We start from the raw sequence: 25,231 nt of genomic DNA, 5'->3' as shown, positions 1-25,231 counted from the left end.
GTAAGGGGATAGAACCTTTTAGGAAGCAATTTGACAATAGCTAACAACAAATATAAAAAGGTTCATGTAGGGCTTCCGTGGTCGCGCGGTGGTTGAAAGTCCGCCTGCCAATGCAGGGGACACGGGTTCGTGCCCCGGTCCGGGAAGATCCCACATGCTGCGGAGTGGCTAGGCCCGTGAGCCATGGCCGCTGGGCCTGCGCGTCCGGAGCCTGTGCTCCGCAACGGGAGAGGCCACAGCGGTGAGAGGCCCGTGTGCCGCAAAAAAAACCCAAAAACAAACAAAAAGGTTCATGTATTTTGACTTAGTAGTTTTATTTCTAAGAATTTATCCTAAGAAAATAAGTAAGTTTACATTCCAGGACTTATTCATTCTGGTGTTGCTTATAATTGCAAAAATTTGAAACGACCCAGTTGCCTAATAATTGGAGGTTAGTTAAATATATTATAATAAATTCATCTGATGGAATGTTCCACAAAGACTTGGGAAACACCATACAGTTTTAAAAAAACATAAAAATAATATTTACAGTATAATTGTCATTTTGTAAGGAAATATACATGCATTTAGAATCGAATAACAGACATATAACCAAATTCAAATAGAATTCTGAGTGATGAGATTATGGGTGATTTTATAATTTTTCTATAACCAATATTTATACCATTTGTATTCAATATCATAATGTTATTTGAAAATGGTTCCACTCATATGCTGGCTTTAAGCTCTCATTCCTGAGAGAGAACCTGGCCTTTCTGGGGCTAGCATGGACCCACCCAAAGTTGAAATTAGTAAAGAGAGAACTGGGGAGCTGGAAGAGAGGGGAGTGAATGTGGTGGGAATGGCAGAAGTTGGGGTTTGGGGTTCTTTACAGGGCAGCATTGGGCAGGGTTGGTGGGAGGGAGAAAGGCGCTGACTCAAAGCTCCCTGTGGGGAAGTGAGGTGACTTCCCTTCTGGGAGGATGGGAAGGTCAGCATGTCCTGCCCGGGGCCGCCATCCTCTGACATGGGGTCATCATGAGTGTGGCAAAAACCCAACCTCCCTACATCCTGAGGAATGAGGTCAAGAGGTGAAGGAGGCAGCCCACAAAGGCACACGATTGCTCCATAGTCCCTGGGTGCCCCTGAAGTGACTGTCACCTCGGGAGATGTGAGTTGATTTTCTCACAATCCAGGTCCCACTCGCCTGGACCAGAATGACACCAACCGTGGAGGCGTCATGAACGGGTCAGGGTCAACCACCGGTGATCCTGCTGACCCCTAGGCCTCTCACCCCAAGGTCAGCCCAATTTGTGATAGGCTGTGAGCCAGGAGGAAGACAATAGCGATGATTCTTATATGCACTTCACAGTTTACACATATTTCCCGTGAGGGTCCAGGTGAGGAGCTGTAGCATTCCTTTCAGAGAACAGACATTTACAATCTGAGAAGAGCCACGCTGAGGGCTCTGGGTCTCAAACTCCATCTGTGACACCCTCTGCTGCTTTCTGGTGGCTGGGATTATATTCAGCAAATGCAGATGGACAGCTGTTCTTTCAGCTACCATAAAATGGAGGGAAGAGCAGTGGTATTAATGAAGACTTAACTGCCCCTTCAAAATGAATCTGGGAAGTACTAATGAATAACTTTGTAGATTCACTTAAGTCAACACCAGGAACCCAGAAGCGAGAATCAGCCATTTAGTGTAGACCTGCCAAAGGCAGGTGAAATGGATGTGCCTCACGCAGACTCAGGGTCTGGATGGTCATCACCTGGTTGAATTTTCATTTGAAAATCAATGTTTTTGGAAAGCACATGACTTAAGGTCATGAAATTCAGCCTCTGACCCAGCATAGCATCCCTACAGCCCACCAGCCAGCCTCTGTTGAATACCCCCTGAGATGGGGACCGTGCTACCTCTCCAGGAGAACGGTTCATGTTTGCATAGGTATGGCAGGTAGAAAGCATGCCCACGGGACGGCAGTGTGAGGGCCATAAAAGAGCACTGGCTTGAAGGGAACATGCCTCAGTTTCAGAGGCGGAGGGCAGGTAGCTGTAAGGATACCACATAGGATTACTATATCCAAATTTTAGAACTGTTTTAGTCCTGATGAGCAAATACTATGCAGGAGATACAGAAGTGCTTGCATAGCCTTCTTTGCTAGTGAGAGTGGTGCTGGGTAATAATATTGGTCTAGTACATGGTTCATTATTTTGTAGATAAAACTAGATTCCTACTTCCCATTGACTTCTGTTAGTGTCTCATGCAAAGCTTTAATTATAGTATATACAGTACATTCATCTCAGCTCCTCTACTAGACAGTTTTTGCCCTCAAGGAATTGATAATCATAATCTAGACTTGGTTGGCAGCAGACTGTACGTGGGAAGCCAAGTGGAGTTACAGGTTCATTTATTCAGTTTGTTACTTACTATTTTATGAACAGTATGTGTCTCCCCGATTGGAGTGCATATTCCTCGACTGTAGATCCAACACTGAGCACACACAGTACCTCACCAGCATGTGCTTGGTGATTATTTGTAGAAAACTGCGTTGTACGTGGCACATTGAACAGGTGCTGAAGAATTAATACAATTAAAAATGACCAGCAAGCCAATCGTTTTATGTTAATAAAACATCATAATTTGAAGAGTACACTGCATTTATTTAACCCCATAAATTATAACATCTTAACACATGTAAAATTTTTGTATTTTTAAAGTGCTTTGAAAGATATTTATTTTTTTTAACAAGTGGAAAACAGTGTTCTTTAAAAGACATCAAACTTTTAGTGGAAAGTGATATTACCAGAAGCATGTAAGGATTTGTTCATCCTCTTCAAGAAATGGGATTTTTATGTAAAATAGATATGTAGCACTGAATGCCAAAATGATGGGTATGTGTGGTTGGAATTAAAAATGACATTTGCTAATAAACCCATCGGGATGGTGTCTTAAGTCAGAACGACCTTGAGAGGGGAGAGGGAGGGGTGTTGGGTAATCAGTGCTTCCGGAGGTGAACTTCCCTGCCTTGTGATGGGTTTGAGTTAGTGGTCAGGACAGCCATTCAGACTGACAGTCCCCCGAACTTCTGCAGCGTCAGTGACAGGGACAGGAATGTGGTTGACTTGAATATTCTTCAGGCAGCCAAAAAAGGATCTCCACACGGGAAGCTTCAGGGTTTTCAAATTAGCTGAAAGACAAAAGGAGACGCATTCGATGGCTCACTCATACTGTCAAGTGGACGCACTCCGTTAAGAAACGGTCTTATTAGAGCTAAAGGGACCCAGGCTCTCAGTCCACCCAGTCCTCTCCTGCTTTAAGCAGGCACCCAGCACAGCCCCTGCTGTGAAAGCACAAGGCTACTCTGCACATCCTTCAGAGAAGGAGATTCCACAGCCCAAATCAATAGATAATGACTCTGAACTCTAGTGCTTTTCATGGGTCATGGAAGACCTATAAAATTAACCACCAGACCATTTGGAGGCACATAAATCAATGAAGGCTGACAAGGCTCTTTCCAGGCAAAATTCCAGTCTTGAACTTGACTCTGATTCACCTGACTCTGATCACCCTGCCTGATTCCCCCATTCTGGCTCCACACAGCTTAATAAGTCACCATAACTAAGTGCCTGGAGGGGGGAGACCAGTTTCTCAGGCCCTTTTCTGATTCTTTGTGATATCAGGCTTCTAGGTTCATGCAGGCTCTTAGGAGAGGCTTATAAATTATAGGCTTGGGGGGCTTCCCTGGTGGCGCAGTGGTTGAGAGTCTGCCTGCCGATTCAGGGGACACGGGTTCGTGCCCCGGTCCGGGAAGATCCCACATGCCGCGGAGTGGCTGGGCCTGTGAGCCATGGCCGCTGAGCCTGTGCATCCGGAGCCTGTGCTCCGCTACGGCAGAGGCCACAACATTGAGAGGCCCGCGTACCGCAAAAAAAAAAAAAAAAAAAAAAAAAAAAAAAAAATTATAGGCTTGGGACAAGTGGAAGCAGCAGCCACGTGGCCTGGGCTGCTGGGAAACGTTCTGTTGCTGGCAGTCCGGTTTCCCCACAAGCTGGAGAAAGAGTCTCACTGTCTCCACGGTCCAGCCAACGGCTGCCCCTGCTGATATCCCAACGAATGTGATGCCCCCATCCACGGGTTATGATGGAGATGTTAAGAGTTGATGTGGGACAACATGGGTGTAGAAGTCAGCACAGGGGTTACCTGGGACACCGCCAATGTGCAGATGCTCCTGCGTGCGGGCAGTGGGGACGGGGTGCCGTCCAGCGGTGGAACTATGGTCTGCGTCCAGTTTCAGGTGCAGGATGTGCTGTTTTATGGTGACTGCAGGGAAGGAAAGCAGGTCAGGTCTATCACCTGAGAGCCCTGCCCACTGTATAATGTCTACACCGGGCATCATCATCGGCTTCTTTCTCACTCACTCCTGTTGGACCTGAGGGAGCACGGCTCGCAGGAATTCCATCAACCTAAGCACAAATTCAACTAATTTCTCCCCACCAGGTGCTGTTTAGGTGCTTCCACGTATATTACAGAATTTAATCTTAAAATGAATCTGTGAGGAAGATATCATCACTCTCGTTTCTCAGATAAGAGACTGTGACCCTCCATCATTGAGGAGCTTGGCAACATGGCTTGGTTATAAATTAAACAAGTTGGGATTCAAGCCCTGGTTTCCTGTCTCCAGAGGCCAGTGCTTATTTCACGTGATCTCTGGTTCTTTCCAAGAAGACACTGACTGACTGCTGAAAACGGACTCCAAAGACAGTGGCTTTTGACCCTCCCAAATAAAACTCCTCCAGCGTCAACAATCTTAACCAACTGCAATGCAGTTAGCTTTCAAATTAGCCAAGAGGCAGCTACTTTTAACAAAAGATATTTTAGGTTAATATATCTCCAAACTTGTATGCTCAAGTTATTCCTAAAATAGCAGATTCGACTTGAGAGTTTATGCCTGCTCCCCGTCAAGTGGTTTGTCTAAATCCTTGGCATTAATATTAAATGTTGTTGAAAAAAATAACCCAACAATGAACTTTACCTATAGTAAGAGCAAACATTTACTGAGCACTTAGGACGTACTGGACACTGCTAAGCACTTCACACTCATTATCCCATTAATTTTCACAACCTTGGGAGGTGTACACTATTTTTACCTCCGTTGTACAGATGAGAAAACTGAAGATAAAGAGAAATTAAGTAGCTTGCCCAAGGTCTCACAGGGCTGGAACTGAGACCTGACCTCTGTTCTCTTTGACTTCAGAGGCAAAATCTCAATCACAGTGTTATGCTACCTTGAAAACAAACATAGCTTATCAGTTTGCTGGGTTCCACACCGCCCCCCCCCCCAAAAAAAAAAAACTCAGTGTGTTATGGAGAACTGGAGCCGTGAATTACATAAATACGACTGGAGTTGAGAATAGACATGTTCCCAGCACCTTAACCTGGTGGGCTGACCCTGGTCAGACGCTAATGGATGGATGAACTGAGGGAGCGTTTGGGATGTTCGAGTCCAGATGGAAAGGGAGACTGTTTCAGTCTGTGAACAATAGGCTACTGGATGTCATACCTGTCACCGAGTGCCACTGTCCGTCACACAGAGATTGCTTTGGTGTGACCGATGTCAGGATCCCACCTGCCTCGCTGCCCACAGAGGCCGTGACCTGGAACACACATGCATTTTCCTATTTCCTTCAGAAAGGCAGGTGGGGCCCACTTCCTGCCATCTTTCCTTCCCAGCCCTTGCACCCTGACCGCCCAGGAGCACTTGAAACATGGGTACACCCTCCCGCACCAGGTGACCATAGAGGGACAAAGGCTTTGCAGGAATCTCTCTGTTGCACCCCTTTCCAGGCAAGTGAGCTGCAAACCCAGGGCCTGGCCTGAAGTTACTGCCAAAGGTAAGGAGCCTTTCCCACTGACTCCCTACCCCGGTCCCATCAGGCCTGACTCAAAGGTTACTGATTAGCACCGAAGATCTGCCTTAGTGATTAGCATGTGACAGTAGCTCTGTTTAGGAGGACGTGTACAATCTGGAAGGCAAAAACGTTGGCTGAGGTCTATACCCGCCTGCAAGGGGCAGCCAATTATAATAATTCCACGAACGCAGGACTTAAAGAGGGGTCTCGTCCAAGGAATTCAGCAAGCTGACTGACTGAGTTTGCACTGGGCACGTGTCAGGGGTCAGGCACTCAACGTGCTGTTGTGCAGAATCCCGCATTCCCACTCGGGGCCAGGATTCTCCAGGGGCTGAATCAAGGTCAATGAAACGAGAGGGCTAAAATCAGCCTGTTGAGAAGTAATTTACATCTAATTTGCATGTAAGCAGACAGTGCAGCCTTTTCTCGGGCAATTTTCAAGCTAAGCAGTGTCACAGCTGTTAGGAAGGTTATCAGGTCTTGATTTCGTGTTGGGGGGAGTATTTCCTATCCAGAAGCTCTCACCAAAGATGCTCCCCAACCCCTCCCCTGAAAAGCCAGCTTTGTCTGAACCACCGTTAAGCATAGTTCCTTGCTTCTTGGGCCCGCAAGAGGCCTGCTCAGACTTAAAGCTGTAACTTAACTAAAAAGTGTCCAAGAGTTCTGACTACTGTATTTTATTCTGAGAGTCTTCCCTCACATTCAGTAAACTGGAAGGATAAAGGTAAAAGAAAATGCTATATTATCAATCTTTGCTTTAAGGCCTTAACTAAGAGAGGCTTCCTGGAAGGATTTGGTTTGAAAGAGATTGTTTTGCAAAGGAAAGAGATTAAACGTGGGTGGTGAACATAAGATATTGAGTAGGCCTGTGAGCAATGGGAAAGATGGAGCAGCAAAAGCACATGGCTGAAGAAGGAAGCCATGAAAAGTTAAAGGAAGGCTGGGTGGAGACCCTGTGGCCGGCTTGGCTGCAGAGACCAGAAGGGCTTGGTGAGCTGTGTAGAGAGGATAAAGGGAATCTGAAGCTGACCCAGCGGATGTGGGGCATGGGCAAGGGTGTGACATGGTGTAGATGGCTGGTGAGAAAATCCATCCCATGAACTCTGGTGCTGCCCTTATAAATAAAAGTAGAGGTGTGACAAGGGTGAAGGGGAGGTGAGAAAAATGAACATTTACTGATAAATGTTCATATAAAATAAATAAAAGTAGAGGTGTGACAAGGGTGAAGGGGAGGTGAGAAAAATGAACATTTACTGAGTATATGGCAGCTTCTCCTCTCCTGACAAAAAGCCCTTAAATATAAGCATCATTCTCCACATTTTAAAGATAAAGAAATTGAGTCAGAGAGAGGTTAGGTAACTTCCCGAGGGCCCTATAACTAAGTGGTGGAGCCGGAATTCAGCCCAGCTTGTTTGAATTTGCCCAATTTAAAAGATGAAGAACAGAAAACACGATGACCAAATTACTTAAGGAAAAGGGTAAGTCAGCCCTGAAGTCAGGCCTCTTAAATACAAGATTGGATTCCACTCTCTACCGTAACTCCACCTACCATGGTCTCCAGAAGTGGAATCTGGTTCTAATATAAATTCACACACCCTTCCCATGTCATCTGACAGCTACACACCTTTCCTGCCTCCATATAAACAGATAAGTGCTCCCCGGGTTGACTTCCGACGTGAATTAGAATTCCAGTGAGACTTCTCGGGCGAATGCTGAAAACAAGCTTAAATTCTGGCCCCAAAAGCACGGAGTTGGCTTTCAAAACAAAAACAAACAAATAATAGTTTAAACATCATAATTCCAAAAAAAGGATAAGAGTTCTTCAGAATCAAAGCTATAAAGATATAAAGCCTTCCAAACTGCTCCTTACCTAGGATGACATGACCTCCTTCTTGAGAAAAATAGATGCCTTTCTCCAAAGGGCCATCCAAGCAGGGAGACACCCCAAAGCTTGCAGAAGCGGTGTCCAGGGGTTTCAAATCCAACTGAAAGTTCCTCAGGCATCCCACAAAGCTGTTTTGGGGGAGGGTCTGCAACCAAGCAGAAGAGAAAGCAAACTGTATTACCCACAGCTCCCAGAAATCCATGCACAGCCAAGGTTAAGGGCAGGGGCAGTTGTCCAAAAGAGGAGGAAGGAGGGAGATTCATCCATCCTGCTTCCAAGAGTCAGGTGGGCCTGACTGGCTCCATTTTGGCTCCCTCCACAGTGCCAGAAAACCCAGATACCAGGTGTCTGGTGGGTGGTCGAAGTTTGAATGTACCATCAAACCAAGGGCAGGGGCAATGGAGATGGCAACCTAGCGTGGAAACAAGAATACAGAGGGTGACTTGACCCTGGGCCACAGTCAGAGCTGCAACAGGGGAAATTGCCACCTTGCTGTTCCCAGATCTCACCGTCTCTTTGCAGGTACGAAATACTTCTTAGGGTTTCATGAGCCCGTGTGATAGCTTAATGCAGGGCGGCCGGCTGAAAAACGAGGCCAAAACATTCCTAAAATAATGAAGGGTAAGAAAGCTCCCTACACTGTTGGGCCCAGCGCACCATCAACAAATCACGAATGCCACAGGGTCAAGGTCAGACACAGGGTGCGGGATCAAGGGGCTTGCGTGGAGCCCCCATGGCTGCCGAAAGCTGGCCTGAAACAAGGGCTCCTCACCTGGGGCTCAGGGACGAGCTTCTGGGGTTCTCTGACCCCTTAAATTATATACCAGATGTCTGTGTATTTTCCTGGAGAAAGGGGCTATAACTTTCAGGAAATTCTCAAAAAAGTTAATAAAATCACTGAATAAAATCCCTCTACTCTCTTCTGGAGTAAATGCCTTTAGGACTCTGGAATACCTACACGACGGATGCAAGACATGGTAATTTTAAGGGAATCTAGTGGTATTATAGGTGCATGTGGTGTCAGTGTCAACAACAAAGTACTGATTGGGGCCCCTAAGAAATGTTACTTTCTTCAGATTTGCCGTCATGTATAACAAAGAGTCTGTATCTGACACCACGCTCAGGCTCTCCAGTTCAGGCCATAACCTAACACGGAATCACCAAAGCCTGGCTGCAGGTTTTGGTATTTGGAGGCAGCCACTGGCTGATTGGATGTTGCCTCCCTGTGAAAGGATACGGAGGAGGGTATTCGGCGGTTTGCACCCTCAGGTTGAAGGAAGGCTGCGAATAGGACCTTGCTGGTAAAGGATGTTGTAAATGGGGTGCTACTGATTGTCTCAGATTTTAGGATGTTGAGTGTGATTTACCCAAGTCAAAAGAGCACCCAGGGCTTCCCTGCTGGCGCAGTGGTTGAGAGTCCGCCTGCCGATGCAGGGGACGCGGGTTCGTGCCCCGGTCCGGGAAGATCCCACATGCCGCGGAGCGGCTGGGCCCGTGAGCCATGGCCGCTGAGCCTGCGCGTCCGGAGCCTGTGCTCCGCAACGGGAGAGGCCGCAACAGTGAGAGGCCCGCGTACTGCAAAAAAAAAAAGAGCACCCAAATTGTGCCCCGAATCACTACCCCATCCTGTGATTTCTCTGAGAGGGAAAAAGGTACAGAGGTTGCAGAAAAGCAAACACTGAGGATCCTCTTCAGCAATTATTAACATGTTATACGTTATATGTGTATTAGATACCATAATACATACACTATATCATGTTATATGTTATTTATGATACATATATAAAAGTTATTACATACAACAAAGTAAAACAGTACTTTGACTTGCTGGGGCTTTGGCCCAAACCACAGTGCAAAACTCAAGTGGGCCAGGCTGAGTCCTGTGGAGATACCAAGGTCAAGGCCACGTTAGCCTGACCGCCTAGACTCCACGCTGGCAGAAGTGACCTGCTTTGATTACGTCCATTTCTGGCCCAGATTTGAGTCTCGGCCCTTCCCCCCAGCTGCTAGCACACATCACACCAGAATGGGCACCAGCGGAGTGGGAAGGGGCAGGAGGGGCTCAGCGCCTGGCAGCACATTTGGAGGAGGACAGTTCCTGGGCCGGAGCTGTTGACGGGCCATCTTCACTTTGTGTGCAAAAAAGGCAGATCTGGGAGAAGAGTGACAGGCGGGTTCAGCCACCCCAAGTAATCAGGGGCAGTGAGCCCTCTGGCCACGTGGAGAAGACAGGGGGAGGGCACCCACAGAACGCCACCCTGGGGCCACGGTCCCATCGGAGCCTTTGAACCTGAAAAATCCTGGTACGCACCCCTCCTTCTTGGGGACAGACAGACTTGTGACTTTCTCCTTAACCCAAATTTTCCCCAAGTTTGGTTCTTGAGATAATTTTATTTCAGTCACCAAATAACATTAAAATACAGATTCAGTTATTAAAATAAAGTATTTTGATATCCTTGAATGTATGGTATAATTATAAAGTTTATAGGGTGACTTGTTCTTATCTGTGGCTCTGAAGCATAACCATTTACCTTTGGTTTCCCTGAAGGAGACGATCCCAGGTAAACTGGTGCTCTGAGGCTGACGGTGGAATTTCCGGGCAAACTTCCCTCCCGGGCCCTCAGACCATCCACAACCAAGCGCCCCCTTTCTCCATCTTGCCCAAATGCCACCTTAAGGATAAAGAAAATACGTTAATCGTATTCTTACCTTTGACAACTGGCATTGTAGTTTATTAGTGGTCACAGGAAATTTTTTTTAAAGTTTTTCTGTCCCTTCAAGTAGCTTTGAAAAATCAAGAGTTTTCACCACAGTATCATCATCATCATTTTGTGAGATTATGTCAGATATTAAACAGAGTGAGCTTAAAACATGAACTAAAAAAAGATTTCTCAAAAGTAAACAAAAATATACATGACTGGAAACTTATACAAAAAATAAATAACTGAAGAACCAAAGGATCATAAATAAACATACATCCATGCAACAGAGAGGAAGGAAGAGAGTATGCGGAGCTGAGACGGGAGAAAGCCACCTGCTCCTCTGAGCAGGGGTCCTGGAGCAAGGGGCCAATGGCTACTCCTCTCCCAACAAGAGGATCAAGTGTTTTAAACTCTTTGCTAAAAGTCAGGATCCCTGGGCTCTGGTGTGGACTCTGCCACCTCATGGCTACGAGACTATTCACAAATGACTCCTCAGTGTAGATGCCCAGCTGTGACCTCTGGCCTCTACCATCTACTGACACCTGGGCTTAAAGGTCTGATAGGCAGCTCAACCACAGGATGTTGACAACAGAGTTCCCACTCTTGCCTAGCAACACCTACCTCCTGCCCATCTTCTCCCTCTCAGCAAAGCTTCCACTATTGACCCAGTCACTGGTCCAAAATCACAGGACTTGATGTTGACTCCTCTCTTTCCATCAGCCAAACCTCTTGGCTCTGCCTTTAGAACACATCCTGGGTGGTCTACCCTCTCCCCCTCTACCTCAGCCTCTTGAACCAAAGGCAATAGCATCCATCTGGTCTACTTACTTCTATTTTTACTCCCTTTTAGACACTTTAGCTAAAGAGGGTTTTGAAAATATCAATCTGTTTGTGTAATGCTTTTTTAGTTTTAGACTCTCTAAAAGCTTCAGAGAGACTCAGAATAAAATCCCAAATCCTCACCTTGGCCTTCAATGCTTAAATGACCTGGGCCTGCACCTCACTCTTTTTTTAAATTAATTTATTTATTTATTTTTGGCTGCGTTGGGTCTTCGTTGCTGTGCATGGGTTTTCTCTAGTTGTGGCGAGCGGGGGCTACTCTTCATTGCGGTACGCTGGCTTCTCATTGTGGTGGCTTCTCTTGTTGCGGAGCACGGGCTCTAGGCGTATGAGCTTCAGTAGTTGTGGCTCACGGGCTCTAGAGCACAGGCTCAGTAGTTGTGGCGCACGGGCTTAGTTGCTCCGCGGCATGTGGGATCTTCCTGGACAAGGGCTCGAACCCGTGTCCCCTGCATTCGCAGGTGGATTCTTAACCACTGTGCCAGCAGGGAAGTCCCCCTGCCTCACTCTTGAATCCCACTTCTTATCCTTTCTGTTCTGTTCATTCAGCTAACTCCTAACTTAGGGTCTTTGTACTTGCTGTTCCCTCTGCCTGGAAATCCTTCCTATAACTTTATATGATTGATTGTCATCTCTTGGAAGAGGCCTTCTTTTACTGTCCTATTTGAAACAGTCTCCCTACTCGGCCACTTCCTTACCTTGCTTTAGTGTTTTCTCAAAGCAGTAGCTGACATTATATTGGGGATTTTTTTGCTTATGTGCTCCAGGATGGCAGCTTATTACATATTTGTTGAATGACTGAGTGAGTGTAACTTGTCAAGTCACTTAAGTTTTCTGAGTTCCAATTCCCTTGTCAGAAAACAAAAATACATAGGTCCCTTCTTGCCTTAAAGTATTTCTTTAACCCTGGGATGGCTTCAGGCAAGAGCTGAGATGCTAGGGATGTGGGTGATTACACCTGGGCTGGCTACAGAGAAGGCATTCCAGACTCACAGGGGGCCTGGAGACTGGAAACTGTCCTGAAGGAGAGAAATGGTCCAGGGAGCAAAGGGTGGGAATAGGCAAGGGGAGTGGTGCAGCCCAGGGAGGTGCATGGGGGGCTGGGGGCGGCGGGTAAAGAAGCAGGGAGGAAAGCCCGTCTCGGCATGTAGGATGACATCCACACATGGCGCGTTCAGGAGTCTCTGGGGCCGAGGCGCTGGGGCGCTCAGTGCCTCTGACCACATGAGCTCTCCCAGTACTTGTGCCCTCTTGCCGGGAAGAACGCTGAGACTCCCGTCTTCAGCTATTCAGCAGTGAACTTGGCCCCAGCGGACGCTCTAGGGCAGCCCCAGCTCTCACCGTGTGCCACTTCCCGTCACTGCACTTCTCTTTGCTTTTGAGCTTCAGTTGTTTCCCTCCTGCCCCCAGTGCAAAGACCAGGCGTCCTTTCGAAAGATAAAGAGCCATAAAGGAGTTCTTAGTGCCTGTGTAAAACACGAGCCCTCTGGACGCCGTTGTCTGCAAGTCCACGGCAAACTGTGACCTGTGGGGAAAAGAAAGCAAAAGGCGAAGGAGGAAAATAAGAGGCTTTTAGTGTTTCTTCAGATCTCCATAGCTGGGAGAGACAGTGAGGAACAAAACCCTAAACCTCGTTATTTAAATGAATAAACTAAGGTACTTCTTGATTAAACGACCGTCTCTCTGGGAAGTTTTAAAAGCCATTGTATTTCAGCTGCTAAAAGTTTTGTTGTATAATTTCCTTACCGTATTGGGAAATAAGAGGAAGTTTTATGACAAACTCAGCTAGTGGCGTTAAGTCCCAGCACATGGCAAGAAGGAAGATTCCTTACTTTAAAAAAAAAATCTACATTTTAGAAAGTTATGGTAAAATATACCAAACATAAAGTTTACCATCTTAACCATTTTTAAGAGTACAGTTCAGTAGTGTTAAGCACCTTCACGTTGCTGTGCAGCCAATCTCCGGAACTCTTTCCATCTTGCAAAACTGAAACTCTCTACACATTAACAACTCTGCATTCTCTCCTCCCCTCAGCGCCTGGTAACCACCATCCTGCTTTCTGCCTCTATCAATTTGAATATTCTAGGTGCTTCATAGAAGTGGAATCACACAGTATTTGTCTTTTTTGCAACTGGCTTATTTCACCGAGCAGCCTCGATTGTTAAACCCAGTGAATACGCTTTCTACTTTGTACACATTCAGGGAGAGGAAGGTTGTGAGGAGAAGTCGGGGGACAACCTGAATAACAAGGATTTGATTTAAGCATCAGGTAAGCATTTTCTTCCCGTAAGACATATTTAACACAGTGGCACAGGAGTCCGGATCCACCTTCTCCCACCTACCCTTAACATTTCTCGGACCTTAATACCTCCTCTATGGTGGAACAGGAATTACGCAAGCATCACGCAGTAACAGCAGAGAGTGAAAGTTAATATTCCTTTGCATGATGGTTACATATCATAGGTACGTGTGGCTAAGCAAGCTTTGCTTTCTATGCAAACTCACATCCATCCGACCATCCATCCATTTATTCGTTCATTCAACAAATATGTAATGAGTGGGTCGTATGTACAAGGCACCACGGTGGGCACTGGGAACGCAGCGATGGATGGTTCATTCTTTGAGTGCTTTGTGGTGTGTAGGTGCCCTGAGGGGGTGCCTAAAAGTGTACTGGGAAAAGGTAATGGGAGATATGGGTGTCAATAGGCTATCATCAGGGACTTCCCTGGTGGTCCAGTGGTTAAGACTCTGCGCTACCACTGCAGGGGGCATGGGTTCCATCCCTGGTTGGGGAACTAAGTTTCCACGTGCCACGTGGCGCAGCCAAAAAAAGAAAAAAGAAAAAGGCTGTCATCACCCATTCCTTGTGGTCTATGTCCAAGCGCACACCAGACAGAGGGCAGGTATGGGGTCTACCCTGCTTAAAGCTGCATCCCCAGTGCATGATACACAGGAGGCCCTCAAGAAAGAGTTACTGAATTGAATTAAATGGCAAACGGAAGATGCGGAGGCAGAATCAGGAAGTGGAAGAAATAATTACACCGTTACATCTCTTTGCTTTTTAATACCGTGAGGCTGAGCAAACACGGACGTGCACTTTCATCCTACAGCTATGCAAGTTTCCTTGAGGGTACAGTTCTTCAAAAGGCAAAAGAAATCTATATTTGTGAAATTAAACCAAGCCGACGGTGACACGGCTCAGTATGTCTCTTGGTGTAGCTGTGTATTAGTGCGGAGGTTTGGAATACGAGGGTTAGCCAATTTAAGGAGGATGGTAGAACTTGCTACAGAATGAAAGCACTTTACATGTGTGGGCTTGGTTATTAGACTTGACATTTGCTTTCCAGAATTATTTCTTAAAGCAATTTTCTTTCAGAAAAGACTAACTCACACCCAAAAATGACATCAGTAGCTTCAAATCCTGGCATATGACACTGTAGCTATGAGTCTTTATTGCTGGAGGATAGGAGGGAAAGACAGAGACCAAAGTAGCATTTTTATACATTCATCCAGAGGTTAAAATAGTCGTACAGGGTTTTACAGGAGAGGCCAAAAGTTTCTAGACTAGAAACCAGAATGAGAATAATAGAATAGTCCAAATCTTGCAACATCCTGAAAATATACTCTGATTGCTACAATACTGGGGACTAAAATAATTTTTAAATTATATTTACTAAGGATTATTTTTTTCCTGCTTTCCTTTAAGGATGTTATTTTTTCCATTTATTATATATAATTCAGTGTTGGACAGGAAGATGCTGGGGTCGAATCATCAGAAGAAGCCGGATAACTCACCACAGTGAATGTGCTGAGAGAGAAGATGTAAGAAAGGGGCCACGGAGGGAGGGGGAGGGCAGAGGCAGGGGGGCTGGAGAGTGGGGAGGCCGGGAAGAGGACAGCGTGGGCAGCATCTGCAGGGAGACTGTTATTACGGTCAGCCTGACCAACAGAGCAGAGATGCGGAGTGGAAAAGCCCCGGGAGGGGCTGAGAGGGTCACCGCTTCTGCCATCTGTCTGTCTCTGACTAGCACAGTTTTGGCGAATCAGGGATCCCCAGAATTTCCACGGGTCTACTGGAGATGCCGGCAGCTGGCCGAGGGTCTCCTTTAGAACTCGGCCCCTCCCCTTTCCAGGCTTCACACCTGCCTGTGAATATGCACTTGCTTACTGAGTGCACCTCCAAGGGCCAGCTCATTACAAGCAATGACCTCTCCTCCCTGCAAGGGAAACATTAGCAACCCCACCTAACTGATGAGAAAATTGAGGTTCGAAGAGGTGTGGCAATTTGCAAAAACATGTGAGACAGGCATAATTATGCCAAGCTTACGGAGAGGAAGCTGAGGCTTAGGAAAGTTGAACAGCAGCCCGCGGTGGCCGTGGAGCTGCCACTCAGAGTTCCCTTCAGGAGACCCCGCTGCGGGGGCACGGCGGCCTGGCAGCCCGCAACTGCCACGCTCTCAGAACCGCAGTGGCACACAGGTGACCCCCGCCAAGCACCGAGCTCAGCGGCAGAACTAGAGCCGGGCCGTCGTGCCCGACACCGGACTCTTCTACAGGGTGATCTTCGCTTGTGAGGCCCACCGGCCTGCCTGACTCCCTCGGAGCTTCCCTGCTGTCTGAGCTCGTCCCACCCACGCCCGCCTTTCCCTCTCCTTTCACAGGCCTCAGGCCTGTGTCTCAGCTGAAGGCTCTCCTTGCCAGCTCCTGCTCTCCCCCTTTTATTCTGCACAGGAATAACAACTCCTTTGCAATCTGATCCCATCTTGACCTCTGCATCCCCAGGACCTGAACTGGCCTGTGGCCTGAGGCCACACAGCCAGCAAGTGGCTGAGTGGGTAGATTGAAAGCCAAGGTCTTAAAGCCAGGTCTTTTGGACCCCTGGGCCATTCTGCCTCTGTAGAGAAGTCGTAAAGGAATTTTGGGCACCTTTTTATTTATGTCTCCTTCGAATCACATGAAAATGACAAGCCTTGTTTTCCTACTTTTTTTTTTTCTGACAGAATTAATATCTCTGCTTATTCCCTCCTCCCCAAAAGAGATGCAACTTGTTAGCACAAAAAATCCAAATGTATTCTCTAAAAATGATGGATCTGACACCAAGTCTTCCTAAAAGAATGATTTTCCTCTAACTGTAGAATGCGGGAGAAGGTGATTTAGCATAGCAACAAATAGCACCTTTGGAAAGAAATAGCCTTATTTTTAGAACACCGTCAATTCTAAACCAGAGCCGAGCTGATTGTTTCAGCCTCTGAGCAGCACGTGTCACGTGTGCCTCCCACTTGCGGGGAGGAAGCAGGCTCGGGCCCCCAGGCTGTGTGTCTTAGGTAGGCCAGCACCTCTTTTCGCAAACGTGGTAGTGCCCCCTTCATTGGTGACAGGTGCCTGCTGTCGTGCCGGCCAGCCTGCCCTAGGGTAGAATCAGATTCTGGGGTTGGCTTGGGGCAGGAAAATGAAATGATACCTGGGTTTCAGCAACTCCTGGGGAAGCATGAATAGCAAGTGGCTGGTGGGACTGTCCCCAAACCTGAGGGCTCCGTGGCTGGCCTGGGCCTCTGGAAGCGGTGGGCAAGACTGGGCATCTCCCCTCACCTTCAAGCTCCTTGGGGAGGCGGCTGGTGTGTCACACCATGGCTGTGTGGGAGAGAAACAAAAAAAATCAGGACAGCTGATTATCAGAGGCAAGAGTTGGAAAATGCCCATCTTGCTAAGTGCCTTGCTCAGTTTTGACTTGTGATCCTAAGAGCTGAATTCAATAGAGATGAATTCATCCTTGGGGAGGATGCATGTTATTCCCATCCTACACAGGTCTGCTATACATGGGACCAGTGGATACCCAGAGCACCTCACCTCCATGGAGCTTCAGAAGAACCACAGTGTCCCTCAGGAGGCACTGAGGCCCACACAGACAGCCAGTGGACCTGGAGCCGCCAATCTGCCATCTCCCCTCCAGGCCATTCACTTGGGCTTTAGCAGCAGGGCCGTGAAAGAACCCAGAGAACAGGAGGGGACCACAGCCTGTCCCCACTTTCCTCAGAGTTGACCCCCACACAGAAGTCTCTCCTGACCTGGACGATGCTTTGAACTTTTTAACAGGAATGAGTTTTAATGCAGAAGAACAAGCATCATAAACATCACATGAGACTAGAAAAGTTGCTGGAAGGAACTGAGACTCTCCAGCCCCTCCCCCTCTTTTCTCTGCTGCAAAGCCCAGATTTTGATGAGGGGTCCACAGTCCCTCCCATGGGGCTCAGGGCTCAGTGGGGGTCTCCATTCCTGGAAGCCAGTGATGGGAATTCTCCCTGCTGGGGATTGGTTCAGGAGCGAGCATGTGACACCCTCCTGGCCAACGAGCCTTAAGAGGTGGTCAGGGAGCGGGGCCTCTGAGAAATGTTTCCTTCCAGAGGAGAGAGAAAGCCACAGATCTGTGCTTCCGGTGAGGGAACGGCCTGTCCGTAGCCCAGAACTGTGCGGGATGGAGCCAGGATGGCTGTGGGGAAGCAGAGCCCAGTCCTGCGGGCCAGGCCTGCAGCACACTCATCCTCAAGCTGTCCCTTAATGCGACACTATAGATCCCCACAGAGGGTTAAGCCCTAGTGGCTGACGTCTTCCTAACAGAGTCAGATTCCTTCAGGATCAGGTTCTCCAACCTGACCAGATTCCTGGAGAGGATGCTTGGGATGCAGACTTAATACCAGTTATCTGCTGAGTGGAGATGTTCCATCACCAGAAAGTTAAGTGAGTTGTTGAAAATCACAGCCAGGCCTGGATCCTCCAGGAGCTTCCTGCCGGGGGCTCACACCAGCGGGGCCCACTCCCTCCCTGAAAGATTCTCGTGTGTCAGCAGCAGTAACATCAAGATGAACAGTCTTCATACACACTCTTGGTACCAACTTTTCCTTAATTCTCTTAACGGCAGCATCATCCTTCAAGGCACCCAGGCCTCACACCTTGGTCATCATGGACACCCTCCTACCTGGCCTCTTGCACGTGCTCTGTTTCCATGTCCTACTGTTCATCTCCGGGACATATTTTGTTTCCACTCCTTCCCTTTCACTCCCAGTCCCTCTACCTGAAAGTCAGGCTGCTGACCGTCTTGCCTGGACCATTTGCCAGTTTGACGCCACGTCTGTAGAACTTTCCTAGGCCAAACCATTCCATAGGCTGCTGCCAGTTTATTCGTCTTTAGACATGGCTTAAAGCACTCCTTTCAATGGCTTCACGCTGACTACAGAAAAAATGTCAAAATTACATCAGGCCGTCGGAGGCTTGTCTGATCCGGCTGCAGCATGTGACTCTGAGCTTACCTCCCCCTGAGCAAGTGCCTATGAAGAGCACACTCTTCGGGATTCTGTAGCCCTGAGTTTCAATTCTGACTCTACAGTTTACTTACTGGGTGCTCTTGGGCACATTTTTCTTTTAACCTCTCTGAGACTCAATTGCCTGACGTGTAAACTTGGCGTTCTATTCTGCTCTCACGGGGGTGTGGTGGGAACTGAAAGAGAGAGAGTGAAGGCTTGTGCAGATCAGAGAGAATGCACGCAAAGCATCTATACCTGCGAGTTCCACCACACCCTGCCTCCCGGCTTTGGGCTTCTGCTCACGTAGCAACAACGTTTACTCATCTAAACTCAACCCCTGCTCCAGGCCCAGTCTATGCATCACCTCCTCCAGAGGAACCCCCCGATCTCTGTAGCAGGAAAATAGCTGGCGTACCACTCCTGGAGCACGTTTTGTCCCCATCCCTTAGGTTATTCGTGTGTATAGTAACGATAACAGCTAACAGTTATGGCATGCCTACCCTGTGCCACGTATTTTATATGTATTACCTCAGTGGACCCTCACAACACCGTGAGATACTACTGTTCTATATCCTCCTGTACGCGGCAGGAAACAGACCCACGGGGAGGTTAGATAATCATTCAAGGTCACACACGTAGTAAGGGATAAAGCCAGGAAGTCTGACACCAAAATCCGGTACTTAACCGCAAAGCTTGGTCGCCTTGTCTCTGCATTGGGCTTTCGGAGGCAGAATTAATGTCTTATTCCACCTAATCTGGGGGCTTGCACGGAACAGGGGGAACGTTAAATACAGTGAATTCACTGGGGATCCCCCATCAATAGCCCCGGCCCCACTCTCTCTGCTGAGGCCCCCAGAGACACCTGACAGTCTCCTACCAGCTTTCCACCTGGTTGAGGCACCTGTCACTCGATATGCCACAAACTCCACTCATTCTCGTTCCCTCCAAAGGCTTGTCCTTTTCATCTCTTCATAACTGGCTTCTCCATCCACCCAGATGCCTCAGAATTATATTAACTCCCACCTCTCCCTTGCCGCCCACCTTCAATTATTATATGAGTCTGGTACATTCCATCTTCTATATAGCTTTGAATCCATTCCTTCGCTCCATCTCCACCATCACTGTGCTAATTTAATCTCTCAGTAACTCTCAGCATTACAGGGAAATAAATGAATCTATGACTTCATTCCTGAGGGGGCAGGTCTAAAGGTGTTCTTTTCCTGAGAGTAAAATGACAACCCTTTGGGATTTATGAAATATATTTCTTCTTAAAGCAAAAAAAAAAATTTCTTTTTATGTACTATCTCTCCATCTCCCCAAATCATTGTGCAGCAGGAGAAATATTGGCAGACAAGCAGCATCTGATTGATGTTAAGTGAAAAGTGGGTTGAATGGAAGTGCATTGCTCTCGAGAGGGCCTGGGCTTTGGGGTCAGGCCGCCCGGGTTTGAATTCCAACTCTGCCTTCCATCTGTGGGAGCCTGGGCAAACTGCTCACCTTTCTAAGCCACGGCATCCTTTTCTGTGAGATGTGGCTGGTAATAGTACTTCTCCTATACGGTTACGTGCGGATTTAGTAAGAAAATCCACTTAAAGAGCTCAGCGTAGCACCTGGCACATTGGAGGTGTTCAGTGTTATCCATTAATCACATTAATTGTAACCTCAGATATGGGGAGGTCACACTGTAGACCTCAGGCAGAGCAAGGAACTTGTTTAAGTTCTGACCCTGTGTTCAATGTATGACAAAGCTTCCACTCCTCCAAACAAGGAATTTCCTTTCCTTTCAGCCTCTCTTAGTTCTACACATAGAATCACCCGGGAGCTTTACAAACTCCTTTACAAACTCCTGCCGCTTGGACCTATCCCGAGAGCGTCTGACTTAATTGAGTGGAATGCAACCCAAGCACTGGGATTGTAAAAGCTCTCCAGGTGTCTCTAATGTGCGGTCAAGGTCAAGCCACGCTGGTCTTGGCAAGGCCTGGGGGCGTGTGTGTATCTCGTCAAAGGATGCAGGCAGAGGAGTGTCTGTGGGCAGGAGAAGGGTCATGAGCCCTGTATCCCAGAGACAATCATTGTACTTGCTGGAGACACAGCAGAAGTGTCAAAAGAGCAAGACACCAGCTGCAGACACTGAGAAACCGCAGTCAAGGGTCTATTTGTTCTATGACTGCAAAAACTGTCAGACGTTCAAAATACAAAATAAAAGCTAAAACAAAAACCACTTTGACCTTTTGGTGTCATCCACCTGTTGATGACCCATTATTCCTGGAGGCACTGGGCACCACCGGATCAGGTGACCTACATCCCTCCCTCCCCAACATCTCCGGTGAGGCAGGACTCTCTTACGAGAATCATCTGGAAAGAAGCAAAACCCAGGGTAAGGTTTTTTGATACTCACCTGGTGGATATTGAAAGTCTTGGTTTTGCTAAACCTCGTAGACCCGTTAAGCAACATTAGAAAAGGTGATTCGTTTAAACTGCAGCCTCCCAGGGACACATCTCTCTTGGTGGATTTACTGGCCAAATCTAGGACTTCGGGACTCTCTGATAATCTGGAATGAGGGCAGAAACGAACGCTGACATATCAAGGAAGACACACTAGCGGGGAGGATTTGTTTCAAAACTACACGTTCTTACTGTCCTGATTTCTGGGTAAACGTTCATCTCCTCCCTGTACAGGATATCTAGAGGAAACACTAGGCTCATAGTGGATGAGAATGTGCTGTACCCACCTCTGCCTTCCCTTCAATATCCAGCACCATGCCTCGCCAGCAGAAGGCCTTGGGAAACTTTTATTGCCTTGAACAGCCAGCGTTGCAGCAAAGCCAGAATATTATAGTTCTTTGGAGTGGGAGCCACATAGAAATATGAAAATGAAATATGCAGAGAGGACAAACACAGACACTGGATGACCTAGAATGACGGTGAACAAGAGGAAACCTCAGAAGTGAGTCTGTGGAAGCATTTATCTCACTGCATTTCAGGAGGAAAATCTCACGGGTAAATCTGCTTTATCTGATGATTTTTCCTGAGCCCTGATGGCAGCTCACAAGCTCCTAACAGGCTGCCTAAGGTTCATGACCAGTCCTGGGCTCTCCCTCTGCCCAGGGGAGAGTTTTGCGCTTATCTAAAAAGGCCATAATCGGAAAGTAAATTTTAATTAAACCTTTTCCAAGGTTGTGTTCCAAGGCTGCTCCTACGAAGGTAGGATGAGCCCAGAAGCTTTCAGTTAGTTTGCTTTTAATGTGTGTATCGTGCCAAAGAGGTCATCTTGAAAGTCAGCGGGACGAGAGAGGCGTGCAGCCTGCCATGACAAGTCCCCTGGGTCACAGGCCATTCTCATCAGCTGTGCACGCACAGAAAACGGCACCCACCTCTGGATGAAAACGTTGCTGATGCAGCCCTCAAAATAACTCCCGCCCAGACGCAGGGATTGCTGGGAATTTGAAAAGCCTAGCAGCCTTTGGTTATTTTTCAGAGGCTGGTCATCAATGAGGAGCCGGAGCCTAAAAAAACAGGAGGAAAACAAAACAGGAGTGAGAACAGCTGGGGAAAACGATTCTCGCCAGGTGGGCAACGAGTGTCTGATTCAGACGCAAAATCTTCTACCTGAAATAACTCACTAAACTATTTTTTTTTTTTTAGCGGCATGCGGGATCCTCCAGGACCAGGGCACGAACCCGTGTCCCCTGCATCGGCAGGCGGACCCTCAACCACTGCACCACCAGGGAAGCCCAACTGTTGATTTTTTAAATGAGAAAATTGATATAAAACCAGGAAGAAGGCCAAGATTTACTAGTAAAATAGTGTCAATGCTAAAGCCAAATATTTCTCAGAAAAGATACTAGAAGATTCCATTAAACGAAATAAAGTAAAATTCTTAGCGCTCTGGCAGAAGAGCCATTCCACTCACCCAGAGTTGTCGCTTATTATGGACACGTAATGCAGTAAACCATCCATGTACGTCTGTGGAGATGTGAAAATTGGGCTGCTGCTGTCCCTGGTGCTCAGTTCAATGTGGCCATCTTCCAGGATGACCTGTAGGCTGCTTGCCTAAAATCATCACAGAACATACCCATCAGTGCAGTCCATCTGCATTTAATGATTATGAATGTATTAATACTGAATATATGATCAAAACTAGGTACACAGGATGTTTTGACCCCAGTGTTTTGACTTTGCTCTTTTGATCTAAAGATTATTTTTGAATATTTGGACTCCACATTTATGAATATAAAAATCTTAAGCAAATTATTCCAACACTGATGAATCTGTCAAAAGCATTTTATGGACCTATATTCATAAACCACCTTAATCTCTCCATCAAATTTTTTTAAATAAATTGATCCAGGCATTCCTTTTTTAAATTTTTATTTATTTAATTGATTGATTGATTGATTGGCTGCGTTGGGTCTTAGTTGCAGCACACGGGCTCTTTTTTGTGGCACGTGGGCTTCTCTCGTTGTGGCTTGTGGGTTTTTCTCTCTCTAGTTGTGACACACAGCCTCCAGGGCATGTGGGCTCTGTAGTTGTGGTGCGTGAGCTCAGTAGCTGTGGCGTGGCAGGCTTAGTTGCTCCATGGCACGTGGGATCTTAGATCCCTGACAGGGATTGAACCCGCATCCCCTGCACTGGAAGGCAGATTCTTTACCACTGGACCACCAGGGAAGTCCCTTAATTTCTCCATCAATTATACAAAACAGTTAAAATATTTCTAAATTTTCCTATTTTCACTATCATTTTGCTGAAGTTATTTTCATCAGCATCGATGTTCTTCTGAATACATTTTTACAACAAAGACTTGATTCATCAATTTATTTTCATAGATGATTACAACGATAGCTTCTCTTCAGTCATGAATTTTTTACTTTCAGATCCTAATTTCTAGGAGGTTCAATTTTCCAAGGTCAAACTCTGAAGATCCAAATTTTGGCAAGATGATTTGATTCTTTCTGTCAATTCTTAATTTTTAAAAATGTGTGTAGTTTTAGCAGTTGTCATTTTAATTTTGTTCATTTTTTTTCCTACCAGGTACAATTTTTGCAGTTTTCAACCAGATGTGATTTGTCAGTGAGCTTTTAGCCTAAAACAATTTTTATAGTGTGTGGTCGTAGCCATTGTCAATTTCACTTTATGTTGATTTTTTTTCAATTGGCAATATTCATTATAAACTGGATAAAAGAAGGCTAATTGAAATGTATTCCTTAGCTAATCCATTAAGAAGTTGAGGGCAGTGTTCCTAGGATATTTGAAGGGTTCCTGCATTGTCCAGGAGTGATCTCATCTTTTGCTAAGCCCATTCTTCCCCCTGTTTTGGACCATTTTGTATATTGGGTACTAAGTGTCCCCATTCTTGGTAGAGGAAACAAGGAGTGTGTGTCAAAAGAGCTGGGTCCAAACATCCTGCTCTGATGGAAAAGCCACTCTCACAATCTAAATGTCGGCATGTGCTTTTTCAGGGGTATTTTTGTTTTTTACATCTCTATTGGAGTATAATTGCTTTACAATGGTGTGTTAGTTTCTGCTGTATAACAAAGTGAATCAGTTATACATATACATATGTTCCCATATCTCTTCCCTCTTGCGTCTCCCTCCCTCCCACCCTCCCTATCACACCCCTCTAGGTGGTCACAAAGCACCGAGCTGATCTCCCTGTGCTATGCGGCTGCTTCCCACTAGCTATCTATTTTACGTTTGGTAGTGTATATATGTCCATGCCACTCTCTCGCTTTGTCACAGCTTACCCTTCCCCCTCCTCACATCCTCAAGTCCATTCTCTAGTAGGTCTGTGTCTTTATTCCTGTCTTACCCCTAGGTTCTTCATGACATTTTCTTTTCTTAAATTCCATATATATGTGTTAGCATACGGTATGTGTTTTGTTTTTAAAAAAAGATCTCGAACTGCTGATGAACAAAGATAGCAAGAGAGGAGAAGCGTTCTACTACGACATAACCACAGAGGCAGCTACGTCCTTCCTTTCAACATACACTAGTTGTCCGTTGTGCTGGCAATCCTGAAGAAACAAATCCAAGAAGAACAGTGTCCTACTTCTACTTCTATTTTAAAATCCCACTCGTTCCGCTAGGCGATTTCTGAGTATTAGCTGACTTTTACGCCTACATGACCACACCGGCTAAATCCTCTTAGGTTATAGAATCTCTGTGGCTTGTTGTACAGGAACAAAGAGCAAAGGACCTTACTCTCTCCCATTCACCGATGTAAATATTGTCCAACTAGCTGCTGCTGCTAAAAAAGGAATCTGAAGAGCTACCTTGTGTGGAATAACAAAGGAATGATGGGGGTACATTCTGATTTTTTTTCTTAGATCTAAAGATTAAAGCTACATTATTACTTATAACAGTTCTAATTCACCTTCACTCACAAAATATACCTAAAAGAATGAAAATGAGTTCATGAATATACACAAATTCAATTCTGTGAACTATAATGTATTTTCTAAGCCTGATTTCTTTTAGGACCTACCCCAGGATGGGCAACAGCTTCCATGTTTGAAATCCACAATAGCATTTACTGTGTGAGGATAGATAAAATGCCTCACAAATTTACCTTCAAAACCCCTCTATCGTTTTTGACATCAAACCTTGAGTCAGG

The 25,231-nt window shown here is 46.5% G+C and overlaps 1 protein-coding gene across 2 annotated transcripts in view; it reads right to left on the bottom strand.

Annotated features, from left to right (window-relative positions):
* Positions 1 to 1,894: 1,894 nt before the first annotated feature.
* The window catches only part of LAMA3 (laminin subunit alpha 3), a 241,905-nt gene continuing 218,568 nt past the window's right edge, over positions 1,895 to 25,231 (bottom strand). For both annotated transcript variants that reach the window (XM_060028799.1, XM_060028800.1), the window contains 11 exons: positions 22,532 to 22,671; positions 21,993 to 22,124; positions 21,017 to 21,170; positions 16,782 to 16,951; positions 12,661 to 12,844; positions 10,309 to 10,449; positions 7,763 to 7,922; positions 7,517 to 7,647; positions 5,544 to 5,637; positions 4,184 to 4,303; positions 1,895 to 3,170 (listed from right to left, as the gene is read on the bottom strand). In XM_060028799.1, the coding sequence (XP_059884782.1) occupies positions 3,025 to 3,170; positions 4,184 to 4,303; positions 5,544 to 5,637; positions 7,517 to 7,647; positions 7,763 to 7,922; positions 10,309 to 10,449; positions 12,661 to 12,844; positions 16,782 to 16,951; positions 21,017 to 21,170; positions 21,993 to 22,124; positions 22,532 to 22,671 (1,572 nt within the window). In that variant the 3' untranslated portion in view covers positions 1,895 to 3,024. The remainder of the gene's footprint in view (positions 3,171 to 4,183; positions 4,304 to 5,543; positions 5,638 to 7,516; positions 7,648 to 7,762; positions 7,923 to 10,308; positions 10,450 to 12,660; positions 12,845 to 16,781; positions 16,952 to 21,016; positions 21,171 to 21,992; positions 22,125 to 22,531; positions 22,672 to 25,231) is intronic.

This window comes from Delphinus delphis, chromosome 13 (assembly GCF_949987515.2).
Source record: "Delphinus delphis chromosome 13, mDelDel1.2, whole genome shotgun sequence".
NCBI lineage: Eukaryota > Metazoa > Chordata > Mammalia > Artiodactyla > Delphinidae > Delphinus > Delphinus delphis.
The sequence above is the reverse complement of the archived record's forward strand: the minus strand, read 5'-3'. Positions and strand labels throughout refer to the sequence as shown.